Genomic DNA, 22,762 nt, shown 5'->3' on the forward strand with positions numbered 1-22,762 from the left:
GTGTGGGCGCGCGCGCGTTTTTATTAATACTAAACTTTAATTGTGTTACGTAAATTATTTGTCTTAAAGATAATTTGAGTTTTTTTTTTCAAATTGATTTTTTAATGAAAAAATATAAATATTTAATTTCATCATTTTCTTTAACTTATTAAACACACAAGTTAATTGTTCTTAGAATGAATTTATAGCGCGAGAAATAGAACTCAAGCCGCCATCTTTGTCTAGCTTTTTTAATTAAATTGTAATTGTAAATATAATGTAACGAATATTAAATTGATTCTCAAAATGTATTTGTTAAATCATGTTTGATTGATTTTAACTAAATTCTTCAACAGAAAAGTAACTATAAATATAGACTACATTTTTTCAAAGCATTGCGAGAAAATAATTTTATAATAATTAAATTAATAATTTCTTAGAATTTTTTGTATGTACTTAATATATTATATTAAATAGAAGTATTTAATATGTCAAAAAATGATTTTGAAATTATTATCATGTATTATAATGATTAATTATACGAAAATCGTGTGATATCGCAAATAAATGATTGATTGAAATGAAACCAATTTGACACTAATAAATTTCCTAGAATTATATCATTATTATCTATGAATATGAATTTTATTGAGACTACTTTATGTCACTTTTGAAGTGACACATGTCTGCCTATTACAGCTGATAATTAGATTACTTAAAAATTAGTTATCACACATATACTTCGATATTAACTTTATTATGATTATTACTTATAGTTTTGCAACTATTATTGCAATCGTGTAATAAATAAAGATGTATAAAAATGGATAATAGAGTTAAACCGCTTTTTAGTCTCGAAATTTTATACAAAAAACATAGGAAATAGAAGCGGGAAAAAGATTAAGCCTATAATATATTGAGAGAGGGAGGGAAGGGGGGAGAGAGAGAGAGAGAGAGAGAGAGAGGTTCTATTTACTATATATAAATCCGCTTATATATCGTATATCTTATGGTGCCTTTCGTGACATGCGTCATGCCGTTTAACGTTAGTTTTACGACGCGTAAAGACATTTCTTCGCGTACGAGCATGTTCCAGCCGGTCACTCCGAGATGTTGCTTTTCACCAGCTGTTGTTTCAGCGGTAAACGAAATTTTCACAAGATCGTTCTCGGAAATCGAAAAGAAAACATGAGCTGTCTTTATGACTTGCCGGAACGATACTCAATTGCTTTGAAGCAGGTGGCATCTGAGACCGCGTGCAAAATGTTTTTGAAGGCTGCAAAATTATCATGAACAAGATAACGGCTAACCGATACGTTAACTTGCAAACAATTCAATAAATAATATATTATATATTTCACGTTTATTGCACGAAAATCTCAGTGATAAATTTAGTAAAAAATACATATCATTGATCGTCGTAAATAACATGAATATTGGAAGCGGAAATGAAATGTTCATGTGACATTTCCTCTAGAAAACATTCAGTAAACCAAAATTCTGAAAATAGAAACGGATTTATACAACGAAAATCGTGTGATATCGCAAATAAATGAATGATTGAAATTAAACCAATTCGGCACTAATAGATAAATTTCCCAGAATTATATCATTATTATCTAATGAATATGAATTTTATTGAGACTGCTTTATGTCACTTTTGAAGTGACACATATCTACCTATTATAGTTGATAATTAGATTACTTGAAAATTAGTTATCACGCTCGACCAGACCGTTTGCGACAGCAGAATTGCTTGTTCCTTACATCAGAATAAACTATACATCGATGAATAGTTTATACATCAGAATTAAAAAGAATTATCTGAAAACATATATATCGCTCTCAAGAAATATAATATAAAAATACATACAATAATTTGATAATATCATAAGAAATATTCTCGTATGGGGAAATATAAAATTGCAAGCGGCACATATAATAATAATTGAAAATGATAAAACTATTATCATTACCGATTATATTACTATTATCCTTATTTTACACCCAAATAAACTTGTTCTTTCATTTCTGTAATAATCTGTATCTCTAAAATGTTTTAACTTTAACCATTTTAAAGTTTTAGGAAGTGCCTTTTTCACTTACAACGAAACTCTTACCTGCGATTTTCCGCTCGCGCATTCGTCGCCATAGCGTTTCCGCCTTGCGCATCGGCCAGTTCTCGACTTTCGCGCTGAAACTGCGGAAGAACTTGTACTCCTTAAAGTGCGACATTCTTCTACCGCTGGTATTTCTGGTCTGATCGATGTTACCGGAACTGATCGTTGTACTGCTGGATCGGCAATCCTCACTCGACATGCCTAGCATTTAAAAACTAAATCCCGTTTCCGTTTCACGCATATGTAGCGTTAAATCGCAACTCAACGAACAATTCATTCGAATTGGAACCGTATGACATGTTTCTTATTGCAAGAGGTACCACGTCATTATTGAAATCCCGTTTAATATTTCCTTCATGTGAAAAATATTCTCTTTCGATCAAAATACTTCAATACTTATATAACTTTATTTCATTTAATATCTTGATTTACTGAGATAAATATTGTCAAGATATTATATTATACGTATATCTTAAGATACTTTGATTTAAAATAATATATCTTTTCAAAGATCACAAACTTTAGAATGAAAGACTATATATTTTCACGCGGTAAAAGGATGGAAAAATTGAGATCTAGTTGCTTTACTGTGCCACTTGTTGCCATCAACTGCATGTGCTCGGAAGACGACTATTTGTCATACCGTTCGCATCGTGACGTCGATATGAATCCCTTCCGGAAGTCAACAAGATGATAAGCGAATGTAATTAATAAAATATTCGCAGCACGAAACTTTTTTGTTAAGATTCTTTCTTTTGTAGGCTAACAAGAGCTTCTTTGATTCTCCAGCCAAAAAAAAATATTTTTCAATAAAATAAATTTGCTTTAGTTAAATCATCAATTTAATTGTAGCCATTGCTTTAAAATCTTTTCAATCGCTGTCGATATTTCTGATATACCTCTCCATTTAATTATTTCCGTTTCATGGGATGGATTCAGAATACTAGGAAATATTCCTGTTCTCTCCGCGAAAAATACATTTTATTCGTGACAACCACTCATTTAGAAAAATAAAGATATAAAGTTTGTACGGTTAATGCGAAACGATTCTGAGAACTTACGTCGACCGAACGATTAAATGATCCGGTACATTTCTCGATCTCGAAGAAATTCCATCGCATGTCCAGCGGACGATTCTATATTTTGTTGAGAGAGATAGAGACCAGCTGAGCTCGATAGCTGCCGGCCGTCGATTGATCTCTGCCATTTAATTAAATTCTCTTCTACCAGTATAATCTTCACGCTATTCTTGATTGAAGCTTCGTACGAAGACGTTCACACTTCAAACATACTCTGCGTTGCATCGAAACTGCAAGATTATCGATACAAATACTTCTTCTTATATCAAGACACTAAGAATTAAAATGGATTAAAATACTTTTTCATCCGCGAAATGTCATATTTTGCTTTAATAATCCCGTATTCTGTTTTCAGAATGATATTTCTTCTTCCTAAATAATACTTATATTTAAAATTGAAGAAGCGATTATAGGAGAAAAGTTTCAAGAATTTTAAATTAATTTTTTGAAAATTCGCATAGCCACATTAACTAATCGTAAGAATTAATTGCGTTTAACACTCCTTAACAAATATTCAAAACTAAATATGAAAATTGTTTAACTATAATATTTATTATATCATAATTAAAAGGTAACGGAGTAAATACTTTTTATCGCGCAGTACAACTATATGTTAAAAAGATCGAGTGACAAAATTGTTATAAAAGAACATGCAGCAGACATTCATTATAAAAGACTCGCAAACGAAGTAGTTGGAGAATCCGATAGAATATTGAGAATTGAAGCTTAAAATATCTTTTTCTCCTTGACACATGAATCGATAAGGGAAGATGAATATGGACGAGTATTGCCAGACATTAACTTCCGACGTGTATTGATCTTATCTTATTTGTCGACAGAATATGTAGGAGTAAAATTCTGATATATAATACAGGAAGGCAATGAAGATAAAAGATTTAGAAAGTAATAAAGTTCAATCAAAGTGTGTGTTGGAAAATATAAATTTAAAATTATTTAGAAGCCTAATTAAAAGAAAAGAAAACATGATTAAAAAACAATAACAAACTAGAGAGCCTATAGGAGAAAGGCGCCAATTAATAACGTGATTCTGAGCAAGAATTACTCTGGCCAATCACAGAATAGCTGGTCAGGTGATCAATTAATTGGCGCATTTCTTTCAGGATCTTCGTCGAAAACATAATTATTAAACTTCAAATTAAAGATTCTAGACTCAAATAAATATAAAAACGTATAATTTCTGCTGATAATTTTAGTACCGATGAAAATATAAGTACTGAACGATAATGCTTCCAATGCGATTATTATTGTTCAGTAGTAATATTTTCTCAATTTATATCCCCCCCCCCAGTTCGATAGACACGTAATTAAAACGAGGTATTGGCATCCTAAAAGACACGCGGAAGCACATTCGCTCCAAACAAGAATCGACTATTTCGATGAACAAAAACAAGTTATGTCGCGTAGAGCAAAAGTTTCTTTTTCACGATCGTCTAATGATCGATAATTTTTAGTACGCATTATAAAGGCTAAAAAAGCGATACAACAAATCTTTGTTAAGGAGAAACGTATGTACTACCATAAATGAGAACTCTATTTCCATCCGAAATTTTCGTAATCGTCATCGTCAATACCATAAATCCTAATTTTCGAAATTCCAATTAGGATACTCGGACTTTAACCAGAGAGAAATCTGCGTCATGCGACAACTGCCACGTTTATTACATTTTACATGCGCATCTTTAATCTTAATTTGACGTACAGAGGCAAATTTCTATAGAAACTGGTGAAACTTAAGCTTCAAGCAAGATAAGATTGTTCAAGGGTACTTAGAAGTTTTTCAAACTTTCCTTTTACCTCCTTGTTTGGTAATATTCCTTCTGAAAGACCTAAAAGTCATTAATTCCAGACTTTCCATTAATCCTAAGCAAAAGATATTATCCGTGCCTGCTAAAGCTTCACACTTCACCAGTCTCTCTTTATAATGCAAACCTGATTCAAATTTCCAACTCGCGATCTATCTCCTTTTTTTCTGTCAATTATTTGAATTTATTTATCATTCGATTCTTTGCTACAATCTTTCGTTTGTACCTTTAATTTTTTTTTTCATTTTCAAACATTTGCACGAAATGGGGAAAATAGATCGAGTTATCTGCGCGTAAAATCAAATTCCGAGTTTCTCTAACGAGCTTTCCCGCGTTGCTTTCGTGCGATAACTACGCGATCGATATGTTTCTCTAAAGTCACCGCAGCGTACGCAAATTAATCAGCACCCCGCTTATAAGACCGGCCATCGGTATCTTCCGCGTTCGCGAAAAAAAAAAAAAACGGTTAACACGTCCCGGTTGCAGAGAAAGCCGCGAAACCGTGAATAGGTGAAAATGCAGCTACGCGTGCGAGCATATGCTTGCACAAAGGCGCCTCTCTTCAAGGTTACTCAGCACCTCTCAGGCGTACGATGGAGAGATTTATTGCGCAAGCCTCACGGTGGTGTGTACATTGTCGAAGGAAAGCGGTAATCACGATACTTAACGAGCGATTTGTGGCACTTTACAGTGACGACACCTCACAGTAACAGGTTGCGACGGCCTCGCGAACATCTTCCGACCACGTTTCGTCCGCGTCGGATTTCGTGAGATGCGTCGGGCGCATCTGAAAACTGTTCGTCATCTGGTGCACTCCAGATCGCCACATATCTTCTACTGAATCATATGATTACGTCAACATGTTGTTATGCGAATTATTTACAGTTACGTCGCTGAATCATCGAACGAACTACATTTCACATTCAGAGAAGGCAAAGATAATTTTATATTTTGTAGGATTCTCAAGAGAAATTTTCTTAGAAAATAAAAATATTTAGAAGACACAGGATAAACTTTTAGAAAACATTCTATCGTCCGGTGGTTTTGGAATTTTTGCATTGCTCAGATAACTTTATCGCGTTATTGGAATACCGTTATCCTTATCCGCAATTTATAAGCACATCTCGAGAGTATATTTAAAAATAAATGGAAAACTTGTAGCATGACCTTTCGCGGTTCGCAGTATTATCTGGTCGGAGTTGCAAGAACTGAGATTATTAAACCACAGGAAACTACAAAGCAAAATACCAGAATTATCATATTATAACGTAAGACAATACATTTTATGAATTTAAAAAAATTTAAGATAACAATTTAGAGAGACAGGAATTATTATTTAATTAATTAATTTTCTCTCTTTCTAAACTTCAATATTCACAATTTATTTTTAAAAAATTACGAATTAATTATTAATTAATTATAAATATTAGAATAATATTCTAAATAATAGAATTAATTATTAATTAATTCTAAATATTCTTTATTTCGAGATTTTGAAAAGATTTTGTAAAAAGTAGATAATGCATAAAGTATAACAATCGCAACTCCCCCCTCAAAATCAGCTATTTACCAAGCGATACTAAAGTCTATAATTAGCGACATCAGATCTAAATAAAAAAGTTACGGCACGATATTTCGCGCTCATATGAGTTTAGCCGTTCCGGCTAGTTGTCGACTAACCTGCGATCGTGCATGGTCGCTGCAAAATTTGCACGCGTCGAGTCACTTATCCCGCCGATCGCTAAATAAACTGCTATTAGATAAGCTGCAGTATTTTCTCTCGACGGTTTGTCAACGAGGGTCAACAATGGCCAACGACATGGGAGGGAAACCGACGCCTTTCTCCAGTCGTTGTTTGAGCGAACTAGGCTCGCTTAATGGCAAGATTAAATACTTTCCGGGCGAACAATAAGGAAGTTATCTCCTTGTACGATCGGACATCGATCTTAATTCGGTATTGTTACGAAACATCATTTAACCATTGACCATTGTGAAACGGCCTGTCGTCTTGAATAACTTCAATCTACCCAAGATCAATGAGATAAAATCGATCAAAAGCCTTTACGCATGGGACATTTATGTTTATTTGCTATGTTAAAGCGATGAAAGTGACTTAGACAGGTGCCATCTAATGACTAATCAAGACAGACATTATAGTCATTATTAACGTGCATTTATCGACCCTTTATGGCGCGGCCAATAATAAAATCGACAGATCGGGCAATTTATATACAACTAACGCGAGTTACATAAAGGGAAAGCAAATTTTTTGCGAGGGCTTAAATATCTATGCAGATAGAAGAGATTATATTTGATGATACCACAAAAGATAAAAAAAATTAATGCTCTACGTTTAAATCTCGATTACCGTAAAACTTCTTTATCCTCTTTTGCCATTTCATCTAATGCAGTCTTCCATCTGCGCATATATTTAATCTCTCTAAAAATTTATTACGTTACGAGTTAAAATACATTTAAATGAAAAATGATATAACTGATTGCATTCTCGTCGTCTTATCGCAATCATGCCTCGTTTCGCAAAATTGTGGAAATTTTGTCGAAACGCGCGACAGAAAGCGACGGTGCTTGTCGCCGCGAATAATTGCGACAAAATAGCGAATGCGCGCAAATGGAGCGTGACCGTTATACGAGCAACGACAGCAGTAAATTTCGCGGATTCCGCCTGTCAATAATATTGCTGTCACGCTTCGATAGACATTTCACGGCGAGGACCGCCGCGGGCTTCATGTATTTTTAGCGCCGGAACTTTCATCGGGTGAAAATAGTATGAACACATAAGTTTACGACTGCTACACACTGTCTCGTGAGCCAACTTACTTTTCAGAACGTTCAATGAAGCCCGAGAGAGACCTGCTACACCGAATCTCACGTTTCTGTAATTAAACGGCGCAAAAGTGCTACCAGATGTGTAAGTCTTGACAGGAATGTAGACGATACAGAAAACTGATCGTGCAGCTGGAATACTATAAGGAAGTTTTCTGGCTGTTCTCAACAGTTATTCATAAAATATTTGACAGTCACAAATGATTCGAATGCAAACTTATCGATCTTTATCTTATCAAATTCTTCAAGCTTTTTAAATTTTAAAGAACAAAATTTTTTTTAATATTTTTTTTCAATCTGGAATTTAACAACGCAAAATCATATAATGTTTCTTTATAAAATAAAATGTATTTAAAACAAATTTAACAAAAATTATATTAATTTTTTCCAGATTTATTTCAAAAGGAATTCATTTTTTAATTATATTTCAATAAAAAAGTTTAATTATTATTATTAATTAAATATAATTAGTAATAAAATAGTATTCTCCATTCCACTTCCAATAAAAATTTATTTTTTAATTGTATTTGCTTTGTCAAAAATATCGATTTATTACTTTCAACGATATTGATTTGAAAAATAAAATTTCAATAATTCATCAGAACTCTTTTTTCCTCATGTTTCCAATTCTTTTGACCTAAAATTCTACTTTTAAAAATGGTTCAATAATTAAATTGATCTTTGATAATAAAAACCATTATCATATTAACTATAATCACATCTAATATGTGAAACTATTATACAAACTATTATTTTATCAGGCTTTGATCGTTGCAAAAAGATTATGCCACTGGATTAAAGACAAAGAAAACTTAGTCGCTGACAATTGTAAATGTTTTTTAAACATCTCTGCGGGTTACTAATGTGTTACGTCAACGTGCTGATGGATGACGGATACCAAACGCCGCACGAAAGCGCGCGCGCGTGCGAGTTTGACGGGCCGGTGTCCGAAAATTATAAAACACTTTTCCAAGAAGCAGCAGCTGCTGCAAAATATCGTTCTGTTCTCTTAATCCTTCTCTTTTTTCTTTTGGAATAGATGGAATCTATATTAAGAGCCTAAAGATTTTTGATAATGATGTATGAAGAGATAAAAAATTTTCATCTTACGAGATAATATTAACGAAATAATATAATTTAACACTTTGCGTGTATTTTTCACACACTTTATCATTTTTTATCTCATATAAAAATATTTTTTATATAATAAAAATTATTATATAAAACTTTTAAGAAATTTATAAAAAAGAGAACGTACATACATTCCAATAAAATTAATCAATCTAGATTGGCTTAGTCCTGCTGCATGTTCCGAAAAGCCGAATAACCCTAAAAATTCTCCTATAATCGCTCAGATTATTCGATCGAAGGGATCCTTAGAGACGTGATCGGCCACACGGAATTATTCCTAAATTTCTCGGACTCCGGTGATCAATTAATGAAGCGTACGCGCAATGGCACGACTCGAAATGAGTCGTGTGACAGCGCGAGAGATGCGCGCGCGAGTCGCGTGGAAGGCCGCCTCGTAAAGTGCGACCCAACGCCGCGGTGCCCGTGATAGCGACGACTGGCGACGACTTCCACCAGGGAACGGAACGAAAGCCACCGGTGACGACGGCGGCGGCGGCGCCGCGGCGCAAGCGTCCCGCACGATCCGCTCTTTTCCGCGCTTTTCTCTGCGATCAGATCGAATCACCTGCGTTACAACGTGATTTGAGTGTAATGCCTCTACCGTTGGCGAACAGTCAATCTGATTAATATACAAACCGCAGGATCAATTGTCGAAAATTACGTGTGCTCTCGGTGCACTCAGTCGTATTCGGATTATTGAGAGAAGACCCGCTTGGATCCGCAATATATCGGGCTACCGCATGTAACCGATATTTATTTTCTCACAATTCACTCCGCAGGTAGTTCTACGTATTAAATATAAGGGATGTTATATGTTTATTTGAAAAAAAGGAAACGGAAAGCTATATAACAATTCGCGATATCGAGAAAATTTCATTAAATCATATTTTTATGTCGATAAGAAGTTTTTTTTGTAACGTTTCGAATATTGATCCATTCTTGATGGCATTCGAAGGTTGTAGGATGCTGCTCCAGTTTGCTTGGCAAGGATTAATCTGACATTGTTGTAATGAGTTTTTCGAACTGTCATTTGTTTCCATTCTTCCTATTCACATATCACGTATCGCACTAGTAACTTTCTATAGACAATGTAAAGCAAACCAAAGGCTATTATGATAAAATTAGAATAAAATCCAGTAAATATTAATTAATGATTTAAAATCCTGTAGTTTTAAAACTCATGATAATATAGGTATATGCAGAAGTTTTGAACTTTTTCCTCAGCTTTTCTTTAGTACAATTATTTTAAATTCAAATAACTTGTCGCCTTTTTTCATATATTTGTAAGACTGATATCGAATTATTTGAAACACCATATTTTATATAATTTAGTGATGCACACAGTCTTACAAACTAACAGAACAAATGCGACAATAGGCTTTATATTCGACATTATATTCGGTATGAGGTCCAGCAAGGAAAAAACGCTGCTAAAGAACGTAAATCGAAATGCTCTGTTCTTAGCAAGAGTATTGTGCCTCATAATACATGCAAATATTGATTTCATGGTTTTTAACGCAATTTTGACGTGATGGTCCTTTTGTGCAGCTGCATAATACATATATTGATAGTATTATAGTTTTAAAAAAGCCCTTCTTTTTTTCAAATTGCAGAAAGAAAACTAAAATTATTTTCTTTTCGGAAAGCAGCAAATATGGCAGATCTTACGGACACCCACATAAATTTTTACAATGAATTTTTTTATTCTTAGGAAAGAAACCGAAAAAATCAGTGGAAAAATTGAAAAAAAAAACGGTTTTTTTCCGAAATTTTAAAACTATAATTGATAGTATAATATATCATACCTAATATATTGATACACTGTTAAATCTATAGTGTCAAATTTAATTTAATTTATATTGCCACTGCTCCTACTCAATATATCGTAATTTTATACTAAAACAATGGATAAAATTACGATATATTGAGTAGGAGCAGTGGCGACTTAAATTAGATTTTTGACGCTATGATTTTTAACGGTGTGATTTCGAGTATAACTAAATGTAGAATTGTAGAAATGCCTCAAATATTCATATGAGAAAAGTATAACAAATTTCAGAAATTTGTTAAATATATTTAAATATTCATTGATGTTATTTCAATATTATTAAATTCCTGCAAACAGCAATTTATAATTGTGTATATATACGTAATATTTAAAATTGCAGATTTAATTTTCTCATATTATAAAATTCATTTTTATGTCACTAGATTTATAATAATACATAAGTTTATAAAAATTTATTATAAAAAAAAATAATTATAATAATTATAATAATTATTTATAATAATACATAAAAAAAAGTATTTTATGGAAATATAATCAGGAAATATAATTTCTCCATCTAAATGTGCGAGACAGGATTTTTGCATTAACGGGAAACTCGATCGTTAACCCCAATCATGAATCGTCGTGGTGTCATCGGCTATAAATTTCTAACAAGATGAAGAAGAAGAAATAATTTATTGCTTCTAATTATTTTGTGCCAATCACTTTCTGTCGTGCAAACTAAGTACGGTTCTTTCCGGTTTGTTCAGCACACCGCCTTGTGAAAAAATAGCGAGAACGGTAAGCGCAAACGCGCGCAAGCGGATATTAATTCGAATCGTCGATAGAGAAGCAATAAACGTATCTCTTTTCATCGTCATCTGCTCGTAGAATTGTTCTATTTATTTTTACATTTCCACCGCCGAATCCGCGTGGCACTAATGCAATCCATATTCACGCGAGAGTTGTTCCTGAATGATTAATTTTAGCACAGCGCAGCCGTCGGAATTCCTTAAGAATATCATTCCTTGACGTGAATAAATTATTCTCGCTTTGAATTATGGCGATATTAAAATAATGGAGCGGAAAAGTTACATTAAAAGGCTAAAGATTGAGAAGAGAAGCTATCACGTTACAAAATTTTAAAGCCTTATGATTGAAAAGTTGATTAAGAATAGAAAAGCTCTAATATGTTTGTATAAACAATATTAATGATTCTCTTCACTCATTTATGTTCGTATAATCATTTAAAAAAAAAGTTAGAAAAATCCTGATACGCGCGCGCTTGACCTTTGACGGTTTTATAATAAAATTCCGAATTATTGTATGTATAAGCATCTGATTAAGAAAAATCGATAGCTCCTCAGTGACCGCCGAGGAAAATATGGTGTGAACTTTTATTTTTAAACCAGATAATAAATAGATTCTCTTTACGACGCCATACAGGTAATTTTCTAGTTCAAGGCGGCAGAGGTATTACTGATTTTCCACTCTGTAGCGAACCATCACGAAGTCGCTTCTTTTCATCTAGTATATTTCTATCGTAAGATTTATTCGATTAGCACGTTGCCGATTAGATCGCCGCAGGCAAGAAGGAAAGTGCATCGCCGGCGCATCCATAGATGCATTCTATTTGTGGGCGTGCCTATACCGGAAGTCATAATCACATCGCGCCATGAGATCGCGCCGCGAGAAAGCAATTAGTTCACGTCGATAATTAATTAAACTTTCGCGATCGATTCCGCGACACAATACAACAGCATGCGCTTCAGATAGGAAGCGATCGTGGAACTTTCATGTAGAGCGCGACAGAAAATGAGGTGAATCTCTCGATATCTATCATTATTTTTATACTGCTACGAAGAAGTTAATTAAACTTCCTTCTTTCCTTTTTATAACACACGTGTATCTCACCTATCTTGCAGTTACAATTTCTGTATATGCACACGTAACCATTTAATATACGGAAAAAACGATTTTGCTACACTGAGAAAAAAATATATTAAAAAATTTATTTGTGATTTATAACGTTTACTTTACTGAAATAAATCTTCATTTAAATAGAATAAAATAAAATTTTATTTCTAGGAAATTATATATCTACTTTATTTTTTACAATTAATGATATATATTTCGCAGAAATGTATATTACCATCACAGTTAAATGTTTTTATAATAAGTATCAAAAAAAACATCAAATTATAAATCCAATTGGAGATACCACGTGTCCCGTAATATTTTCTTGTGAATATTTCAATTTTTTTTCTCAGTGTAAAGTATTTAAAAATTTAGCTCATACAAATCTGAAAATAATTTTATTAACCATCAAAATTATGTATACACGTGTGTTGTAAATTATGTAGCACGCTCAAGTTGGTTGCTAAAATATTAAAACTTTTCACAGCATAGCTCATTATTTGAGTGTTCTACATATAATTACTTTGATAATCCAACAAAATTATTTTTAGATCTGTACCTACCAAAATTTTTAATTCAAAATCATGTATGTTCAAATGTAAATCTGATTATGAAAAGAATTTTTATTACTTCGATATATTTTATTTAACGAGATAAATCAATTAAAAAAATTGCAGTATCTCGTTTGTATCAATTCTACAGAGCATGTAATTTCCACCCAAACAGCGTAACCAGATAAATCTCTTGGTTCGAACACTACGTGAAAATTACTTGGGTCATGACACCCCCGAGTGTCTTCAATTAATTGCAAGCTATGTAATAGCATGCGCGATATTACACGCGTTAAGTACAACTGGAGATACCACGTACCGTAATGAACCTTCACCAGACACCACATTACTGTATCACCGCAATTGGAGGGCGAAAATTCCATCGTTTCCAGCGTGCCACCGCAAATTGCATTCGATCGCGCTACACTCACGTGAAATTAATTACGCATTAAATTCGTTATCGGACATCCGGCCAATATTGTTCGAGAAGATCGGTATCGATCGTTGCGTTCGCGCGATCAAAGATGTCAATATTCATTACAACCCGTGTCGGGCTCGTTTGCATCCCACGCGAGGAACGCAAATTAATGGCAGATTGGCGTCGTAAGCTGTCAACCACCGTTCAAATGTAATCAGACGCGAACCGGAGAGATGCCAGCCCCGACACGTGTGATTTATGTATATGCGGTATCCGAATATCTACAAAGTCAGGATAACTGTCGTTCGCTTTGAACGGTAGAGTTTTTCACAAATTGAATACACATAAATTCTGTAAAGCGTATAATAAATTAAGTTTTTAATTTCCAACTCGGAAGTTTTGTTGGAAAAGTTCCGTTTAGAATTCACTTATTTTGTGTAAGTCTTGTACTTATGTAACTTAAACATTTTTCAGCATTTCGAAAAATCAACTTGCTTTCATTTCATGCAGTTATCTTCATTCAATTCCTAAGCATAAATATCATCGTACATCGCGTTGCAGCTCATATTTCAGTTCTACAGTATTGCAATATAGAGAAATTATTTTATATGAATTGAAGGCTCTTTGCTTTGCGAGGGTGGAATCATACAATCCTTTTACCAATTGAGCGCGTAATCGAATAAACATGGATTTCGTAGATGTCAATATCGTCTTGAAATCGAATCACCGTTTTTCCCGGAAAAGCCAATCAGCATGAGAGTATTCACAGAAAGGAAAGTTCGATCTCTGCCTTTCAAATTTTATGATTAAAAATTGTAATTGACAAAACTCAATATTAATCACATTGAAAATCAGAAACAAGAAGATATTTTAAGTTTTGAAATATCCAAAAAAAGCAATTCATTAACGCAAAAAATGCTGTACACATAATAATAAAATTGATAATTTCCCATCTGAAAAAAATTTTAGATACGTTCCTACCAATGAGTGACCATTAAAATTTAAAAATTCGCCGTATTTGTTACGAGGAACACGATTTAAACGATTTCAAGTTCATCGACTCGTTTGATTAAGTAAAATAGTTACTCTATTCAACGGGAAACGTACCTGATAGTTGTCGTTCCGACTGCGAGCGCGGCTGCTGCTGCAAGCTCTGAAAGCAATGGAGAATGTATCATTAGTATAAGAAACAGCGACGCTCTCGTGTTTGTAAGACCACGGCAAAGAGCGCTTTTAGCACGAACGACGCGTTTACTGCAATCAGGTGCACTGCAGCGACAGCATATCTCAAAATGCCGCGGTAAAAGCATCGCTCAAAACGAATTAGTTCTTTCGCTTATAACGATCAGTTAGAAGATTAATAAAGCCCTCAGTGTGAAATAAGCGCACAAAGAAGTATCAGTATAATGTACAGGGTGTCCCATGGGAAGGTGTTGAAACTAATCAGCTGTCATTTTCGAAAGTATTCAGTTATTGAAAAAAACAAAAATTGCGCTGAAAAGAGGAAAGTCTGCAATTTTTAATGAGTATAAATAAAATTTAACAAAATGTTTGCGTATCAATTAATTTTATTGATGAAAAATATGCTCATAATCCCAAGGAGTAATTTTTTCGGAGTGCGCACCATCTGAATTTGTACAAAACACAATTTTTGTTACGAAAACTCGTAAAAACTTTTTCTAATATCGTTTTTAATATTGCTAATAACTTTTTAAATAGCTACTACTAAATCTGAAACTGTTTTTCGATCTTACCTACGGTCTTTGATATTAATCTTAGCGTTTACTTGATTTTTGCATATTTTTCATCAATAAAATTAATTGATACACAAACATTTTATTAAATTTTATTTATACTCATTAAAAATTGCAGACTTTCCTCTTTTCAGCTCAATTTTTGTTTTTTCAATAACTGAATACTTTCGAAAATGACAGCTGATTAGTTTCAACACCTTTCCGTGGGATATCCTGTATGTGTCTATTTGAAATATCTCAAGTTTTCAAATAAATTACAATGCACAGATTATAGCGTTTAACTTAGCGTAACTAGGTAACGTAATTCTTATTGTAATAATAGGAAAAATCGTTTTAACTTCGTCTTGCGCAGAGTTAATTACTTTGATATTAGTCGGTGACACAGAAGACGAGATCCTTCATTGTCAGGGGATCCTAACTTCGTCTTATTTCCATAACAACAAGAGATAACTAATAACCGTCGCGACATTGAATCGTGACCCACTTGCAGTTATTGAGCTGGTCGACCTCGAAAATAACGGACGAACAACCGTGACCTTATCTACACCGTGTTTTACTGAGTGGATGCGCCATCGATCGATAAATATCGACCTTTCAATATTCACGAAAAAAATAACAAGTAATTAACCTTGGAATATACACGCGATGCTCTACGTTTTCGTCTCGAAAAGAGCACCGTAAAATTAAACATTTCCCTTAACATACAGAATCACCAAGTGTAAAATTAAAATATCAAAGAAGCTAATAATAACGTAATAGTCAAACAGTTAATGAGTTACAGTATTAATTCCCGCAGAAAACAAATTAATAGTAACATGAGGCAATATTATAATTTCCTATTCAACATCATTGTTATGTATAACATGTATTATATTACATTTATATTGTTAATTGCAAAATTATAATATTGATGTATTGTTAGTTTGTGTTCTGCGAGTTTATACGACGTTGACAATTCTGAAAGATGATAATCATTCTATCATTATTCTTCAAAGCTTATGTTATTAACTTAACTAGTACTAACTTAACTTAACTTACTAGCTTATGTATTAAAACTGTCATTAAAATAATATGATTCATAATAGAAATACGCAAACAAAGCGCAATCAGAAAATAGATTGTGCCACAACATGAATCGACTTCGAAATAGGGGTCTCGCTCTATTATGCGATCATAAAATCATAACTGTCTCTAGGCGTTTATCGATGCCATCTTTAACAATCGTAAACCAGCCGTCAAATATTTTTCAAGCAGAACTGAATAGGCGTGCAGGCTATCCTTTTTACGACTTACTGGACTTCAAAGCGGATCTCACGAAATTTTCACACAAAAGTTATATTTCTTCTCGGGAGATTCCGTTTACTTGTCAAATTATTTCGTCTATCGGCTACGAAATATGAGACAAAATAATATAACGCAGAAAAAGACATAATATTTTTGCAAAAAATTTCACCGGAATTCTCAAACGAATGTATCTTTTTTAAAACGCTGCATTCCGAGAAGTATATTTTACAAAAGAAACGCGCAAAAAGCAGTTGAGTCACTGCAGTCTTGGTAATTTCAAAAATAAATATTTCTGATCTCTATTTCATTCTGTAATGTTTCTGCATATACTATCGCAATAAAACAAGTACGATTATTCTCCAAGGATCTTTCACGGAAGAAAAGTTAAATTAGTATTCGTACGAATAAAAACAGGTATAAAATTTTCTAAATTTAAAATAATAATGTCAGTTTTTGTAACCATGGGATATTAAATGCACAGCGTATCATGCACAGCGTAAAATGCATTTCAGATATGACGATAAATATACGTTACATATTCAGCGTTGTTCTCCTCGTAGATAGATTTCTAACGTTTACGAAACCGAATTATGGTCAATTAAAATTTTCACTACGTGTCACAAGTTAGATTTCTTGCACGACATTTGATTCGTTACGGATGCTGATTTAAAAAAGAACGATTGTGTAGGTATGTCATTTGCGATTTCCGAGACAGAAAGAGAGAGAGCCGTGCGTTTAAAACAGCTGACCTGACGAAAGCCACGAGTTTTCCATCGTGGCCTTCGTGCACGCGTACGTGATAGACTACACGGTGTGGCTATATTCGAGGTCCATGGGATACCAACCGATTAATACGCCACCACGGCTGGCTGCTCCATTAGCTTTGATCGCTCAACACAGGCAATCCGGTACTGGGAGTTCACGCGCGACTTCCGCGCGCGCTCTCGTGCAATGGGTGTTTACCGAGGCAATATGCTCACTCGAGCGCGAATCTCCCCGTGTACTGACACTTCATTGATAATTTGCATACGCGGCCACCGTACTACGAAAACTGCGGAGATAAACGCGGGCATCGCGGCGGCGAACATTCGGGCACGTCAAAGGTCAAAGTTGCGGCCACGCTCGCACACGGAATGCAAAATGCAGCGGGACTTGAGCAATCAAAGCATCGTCGTCGGTTGCATCGAAAATATATAAAGTAAATAAAGTATCGACTCCCTCGGCTCCAAGTGCGTCCATGCGGAGCTTCGCTTTTACTGTCAAAGACTGACCTTGCACGATTTTCGTGCACGAAACGAACGGCGATCTCTACACGTTTGTAGGATACTTCGTGTACACGTAGCGATGTGATACTAAAGAGGATGATACTAAAGAAGATGATGCTGAAGAAGAATGTTGGAGAATACTGTTCGAGAAAACAATAAACGTGACCTATTTAGCTACTCGAACGGTTAGTATGGCTCTTAAATTTAATTACAAGTAACGGTTAATTGCTGCTCTTTTAACAAGACAAACAGCACTGAAACTAATTCTCTTGACGTAAAGTATTCACAAAACCTTTACAAAAAGTGTAGTAAAATAATTAAACGTAAATTAAATTTATATATATATAACACAAAAATCCCCTTCTATAAAATATAAACGGTGCCATTGAAAAAATTGCATCTTGTTATCTATATCTTGTTATATCTATATCTTGTTATCAGATTCGAAGCTTCGGCATTAAAATTTTCAAAGAGCGACTCTATCAAAGAATGATATACTATTAAATCATCAATAGTCGAGCAGTACCAGTCTACATCATATTTTTATATATAATTAATGCAAATAATTTCTTTTTTAATCTGCAAATTTAAATATATCAAATAAACATTAATTTCACAAGATTAGATTAAAATTAAACTCTTTAAAAACAGTAATTAAACAATATTCAAGTAATCCTCGTTATGTTCGTGTAATTCGTGTAATCATCCACCAACCCGCGTTTCGGTCTCCTACACTAGAACGTGTCAATAATCTCTTTGATCATAATTATCTATACAAATCGCGAAGATTAATTATTTCTTAGAACAATTAATCATGAAGGATCGATGATGCATACGTCTAAAGGTGCATCCGTGTCAGAGTGGCTCGAGCAGTTCCCACGGTAGAGCGATTCTTGTTGGTTTGCATGAAATTCCCATCTAACGTGAAACAGGTGGGTATTCCCGTCAGCGAAGGGTATCCGAGGCTCGTCGCCGCAACGAAGTGTCATTCTTACGACACTTATCGTGGCCCGCACGAACCGCAGGCGAGAAATACAAGAGACGCGGTAAGCTGGCTAACGTGTCGAACGACGTACGCGAACCACGTGGGTAGAGACTAATAGCTGTCCGTGAACAGCAGATCGTCGAACGCAACCGCAAAGACGAGGGAGCGTATATCTGTGATACTGCGTCGGGTAATCTCGATACCGATAGCGCCGTACACGCTTCGCTGCCGCGCGATTAATGCCCGCCGTCGTCGTCTAGGACGATACTCGATGTAAGCGCTCGGCCTCTTGCTCCACGCGTCATGCTCGAGTTAGCTATCGATATTAAGGGCGATTCAAACCGGAGATTTGACGTCAACCATCGTTCGCTTACGTAAGTTCATGCGTATTTGTTATTAAGTAATAATAAGATATAGGGACTATATATATTGGGTTGGAACAAAAGTTCGTTACGATACTTCATTTGTATCATGTACATATTTAAAAAAAAACTTTAGCAATTATATCCGTCGATAAAGCAATGTTTCAGCTTTAAGAACCTGTTTTTTTAAATTGCGGTACGATGATTTTTAATGGAGTTACAAATAATCAAGGTCAAAATGCTCTTTTTATTTAATCAATTCGATAACTCAGTAATGACAAATCTTAGGAATATTTTTAAAATACGATTTTGTAGGGGAAACTTTAGGCTTTCACATTATAGAAAGTCGAAAATTTTGACAAGTTTTTTTTGGCACGTGATAGAGAAGAAAATTTCCTACTTTGTCCAGTTTTTTTTTTTTTTCAAATTCAAATTCATACTTTATTGCAACGCATAAAATTTACACATAACAAATGGCAAGACGTCAGCAGAACTGCTGTTACAAGTCAGCCAGTAAGACGATTAGACAAGGTATTACATTAGATATAAAAAAAATACGAACTCGTAAAGATAAACAAAATAAACAAAAAATAAATATATTCGAGAATTATTAACCATAACAAGAACTGACATTTGAATTACATTGCATTTACATTTACATTACAAAGACATTTGCCTTAACATTTACCTTTACGTTTTCAATGTAAAGTCGCGAGAGAGAGAGCAGTTCGTAGTTTTCTACATGTAAAAATTATCAAATTCACAGAAACTCAAAGACATAGTGACCTTTCGAAAGTAGAAATGTTAAGCTTTAAAATCCTTTCATAAACATAAATTTTATTCATTTTTAACGATGTTTACACCTACTTGAAAGTTTTTAAAGTTCGTAGCGTTACGAACTTTTCTTCCGACCTATTCACTATTGAACCGAACTTTGCTAGGTTCTGTCGGATAATTAGAGAATTTCTACTGCTAACTTTTCTCTTCCTTATATAATACTCTTGGTTAAAGAAAATTTCTTACATTATCGGATATTATCGGATATATATCAAAAGAGAAAAAATCGTGTAAATATAAAGTCTTGATAAGATAATATAAAATATTGATAAGATACAAGAATTTCCCAATAAATGTGGAAAATATTTAATATGTATTATATATTTTGATTTTTCTTCTTTAGCACGTAATATTTCAACCAACTTTCTACCATACTATTTACTTAAAGTTAAACACAAAGAGGAGCTCACCGGCACCTTCCTGTTGGCGTTCTTGGCGTTATTGTTCTCTAACAACGGCGCGCTGCTGCTCTTCCCGCCCATTTCTACAGTCAGAGGTTCCGGCTTCAGCTGGAGACTTGCCGCGGACGGGGAGGACGGCGCTCGAGGCGGCGTTTCGAGCAGCTCGCCCGAGCTTAAGGAACTGCTCGCAGTGGTGGACAAGCCTGTTGCAGAAGAATAGTCGGACAGCTAGATTAGAATTTATAACATGCAGAAATAAACTATCGCGGAATATATCGTCCAACTAGTAAAATCTTTGAAACTGGTCTCATAAAGCAAGTTTTCTAAATAAATGATTCGTATTTATTACGCTTATGCACATTATTGCACAGCACCGTAATAAGAAGACATAAAAACGACAGCTTGACGTTACGTGTGGGAGGAACACTCGGAGATATGCCGACAAGACATGACTCACATAGCGGTAAATTCGTAGGCCTGGGCGTCCTGATCCTCGGCAACGAGTCATCGAGACCGCTACTGCTGTCCACCGCGTCCTGCGAGTACTGATCGTCAATCTGTTTCGTTTGCGTGTGCACGCTCTCGCGTTTGACCCACACGTCTTGCGAATTTTTATCGTTTCGTGAGTTCAGTTTCGACGGCCGTCGACGAATTCGCTCCCATGTCTCTTTGCGATGACATTTATTCGATGTTGACGCTACGCAAAAAATAACGGATGCGTCAAGATTTTAGCAAATGTCACTTTAACTTCACATAGTTTAACAATGTAATTTAAAGTTATTATGATAAAAGAGTTTTTTAAAAGCAGCAAGTGTGACATCATCTTACAAGGGAACCGTCGGAACCGTTCCTCACCGATTTTGATGGGCTTTGGTATATTGTAGAGTATAAAAAAATATTAGACTCATATTTTTTTTATCAGCGTATCTCAAGGTTTAGGGGATGAAAATTAATGAGTGGGAGTAGGGGAAAAAAATTAAAAAATTTGATATTAAAAAAAGTGAATACACCATTATATCCTTTGTTAGATACACGCGATTATAAAATACAAATAATTTGATTGAAAAAAGAAAGAAATGTATTATCCCATTAATTTAATTTCCGAAAATAAAGAAAGATATAAGTGTGACAATCTAATGCTGATAATAATCGGATTTATTATATTTATGAAAATGCAATGAAATTATTTTAGCTTACGTTTAGTCAATCGACGGTCTGTGCTCCTAGGTGGACTTGCTGTTCCAATTCCACTTTCAAGCGGAGATGCTCTGTCGGTGGTATCCGGCGATAAACTTCCGGAAGAAATCTCATCCATGCTCTGTAGGAGATCCTGGGACGATGACGAGGATCTATTGTCGTCATCTACGGTGTCTTGGGGAGAAACTGGATCTAAGGTGCTCTCATCTTGCAATGACTGCGAATCTAATTGGGACTCGGCTACGATAAAAAAAATAATTTAATAAATTAAACATTGTATATTTACACAATAAATAAGGCTGCATATATTACTCAATTTGTGTTATCATTTGTGTTAATCACTTGAAATATATATGTATACATTAAATTATGACAAGTGTAATATAATTATTTTATAGGATAATTAAATCCATAAATATTAAGTATTAGTATTTCTTAAAGAATATTCACAATTAGATTATAAAACTTTTATAAGAAAAATTATTTTAAATACATTCATAAATTAATAAAATTATAACATCTATTAATTTTTTACCAATTTTCTATCATATAAAAATGTTTTCAGAAGAAATTGAAAATAAAATAGTATAAAATGACTACGTTCAGCAGAAAAAACAACTTTGCAACTGTTGTAAAATTCTTGAATATGATTGGTTTAAATCCAATGGGGAACTAAGGGCAAGATTAATCATATTAAAGAATTTTACAACAGTTGCAAAGCTGTTTTTTTCTGCTGAACGCAGCCAATCACAATATACCTACTATTTAAAAAAAGAAACAATAATACTAAAAAATTCTATCTTCCTTACCGATTTTGATGAAATTATGCTCATTCAACACGTTTTTTTTTTCGCGAAATCAACGAATCTGGCAGAAAAAACTGTCGCTCTGCTCCGAAATATTAATCATTAAAGTGGATAACTATTCAAGTTAGGAAATCTGTCACACATCGATGGCATAGAAGGACATGAGAATATGTAAGTTAGGCTAGAATAAATATTTTCTGCTTTAATTACACATTCTCTGCTTTAAAAACACAAATTCTCT

At 34.1% G+C, this 22,762-nt stretch overlaps 1 protein-coding gene across 3 annotated transcripts in view; it reads right to left on the minus strand.

The window, feature by feature from the left end:
• Positions 1–22,762, minus strand: part of cv-c (RhoGTPase activating protein) — a 247,726-nt gene that overhangs the window by 137,157 nt on the left and 87,807 nt on the right. For all 3 annotated transcript variants that reach the window (XM_018458604.1, XM_018458605.1, XM_018458603.1), the window contains exons 5-8: positions 21,716–21,955; positions 20,976–21,215; positions 20,528–20,721; positions 14,738–14,783 (exon numbers count right to left, since the gene is read on the minus strand). In XM_018458604.1, coding sequence (XP_018314106.1) covers positions 14,738–14,783; positions 20,528–20,721; positions 20,976–21,215; positions 21,716–21,955 — 720 coding nt within the window. The remainder of the gene's footprint in view (positions 1–14,737; positions 14,784–20,527; positions 20,722–20,975; positions 21,216–21,715; positions 21,956–22,762) is intronic.

The sequence above is a fragment of the Mycetomoellerius zeteki genome, unplaced genomic scaffold, assembly GCF_001594055.1.
Source record: "Mycetomoellerius zeteki isolate Tzet28-1 unplaced genomic scaffold, Tzet1.0 scaffold735, whole genome shotgun sequence".
Lineage (NCBI taxonomy): Eukaryota > Metazoa > Arthropoda > Insecta > Hymenoptera > Formicidae > Mycetomoellerius > Mycetomoellerius zeteki.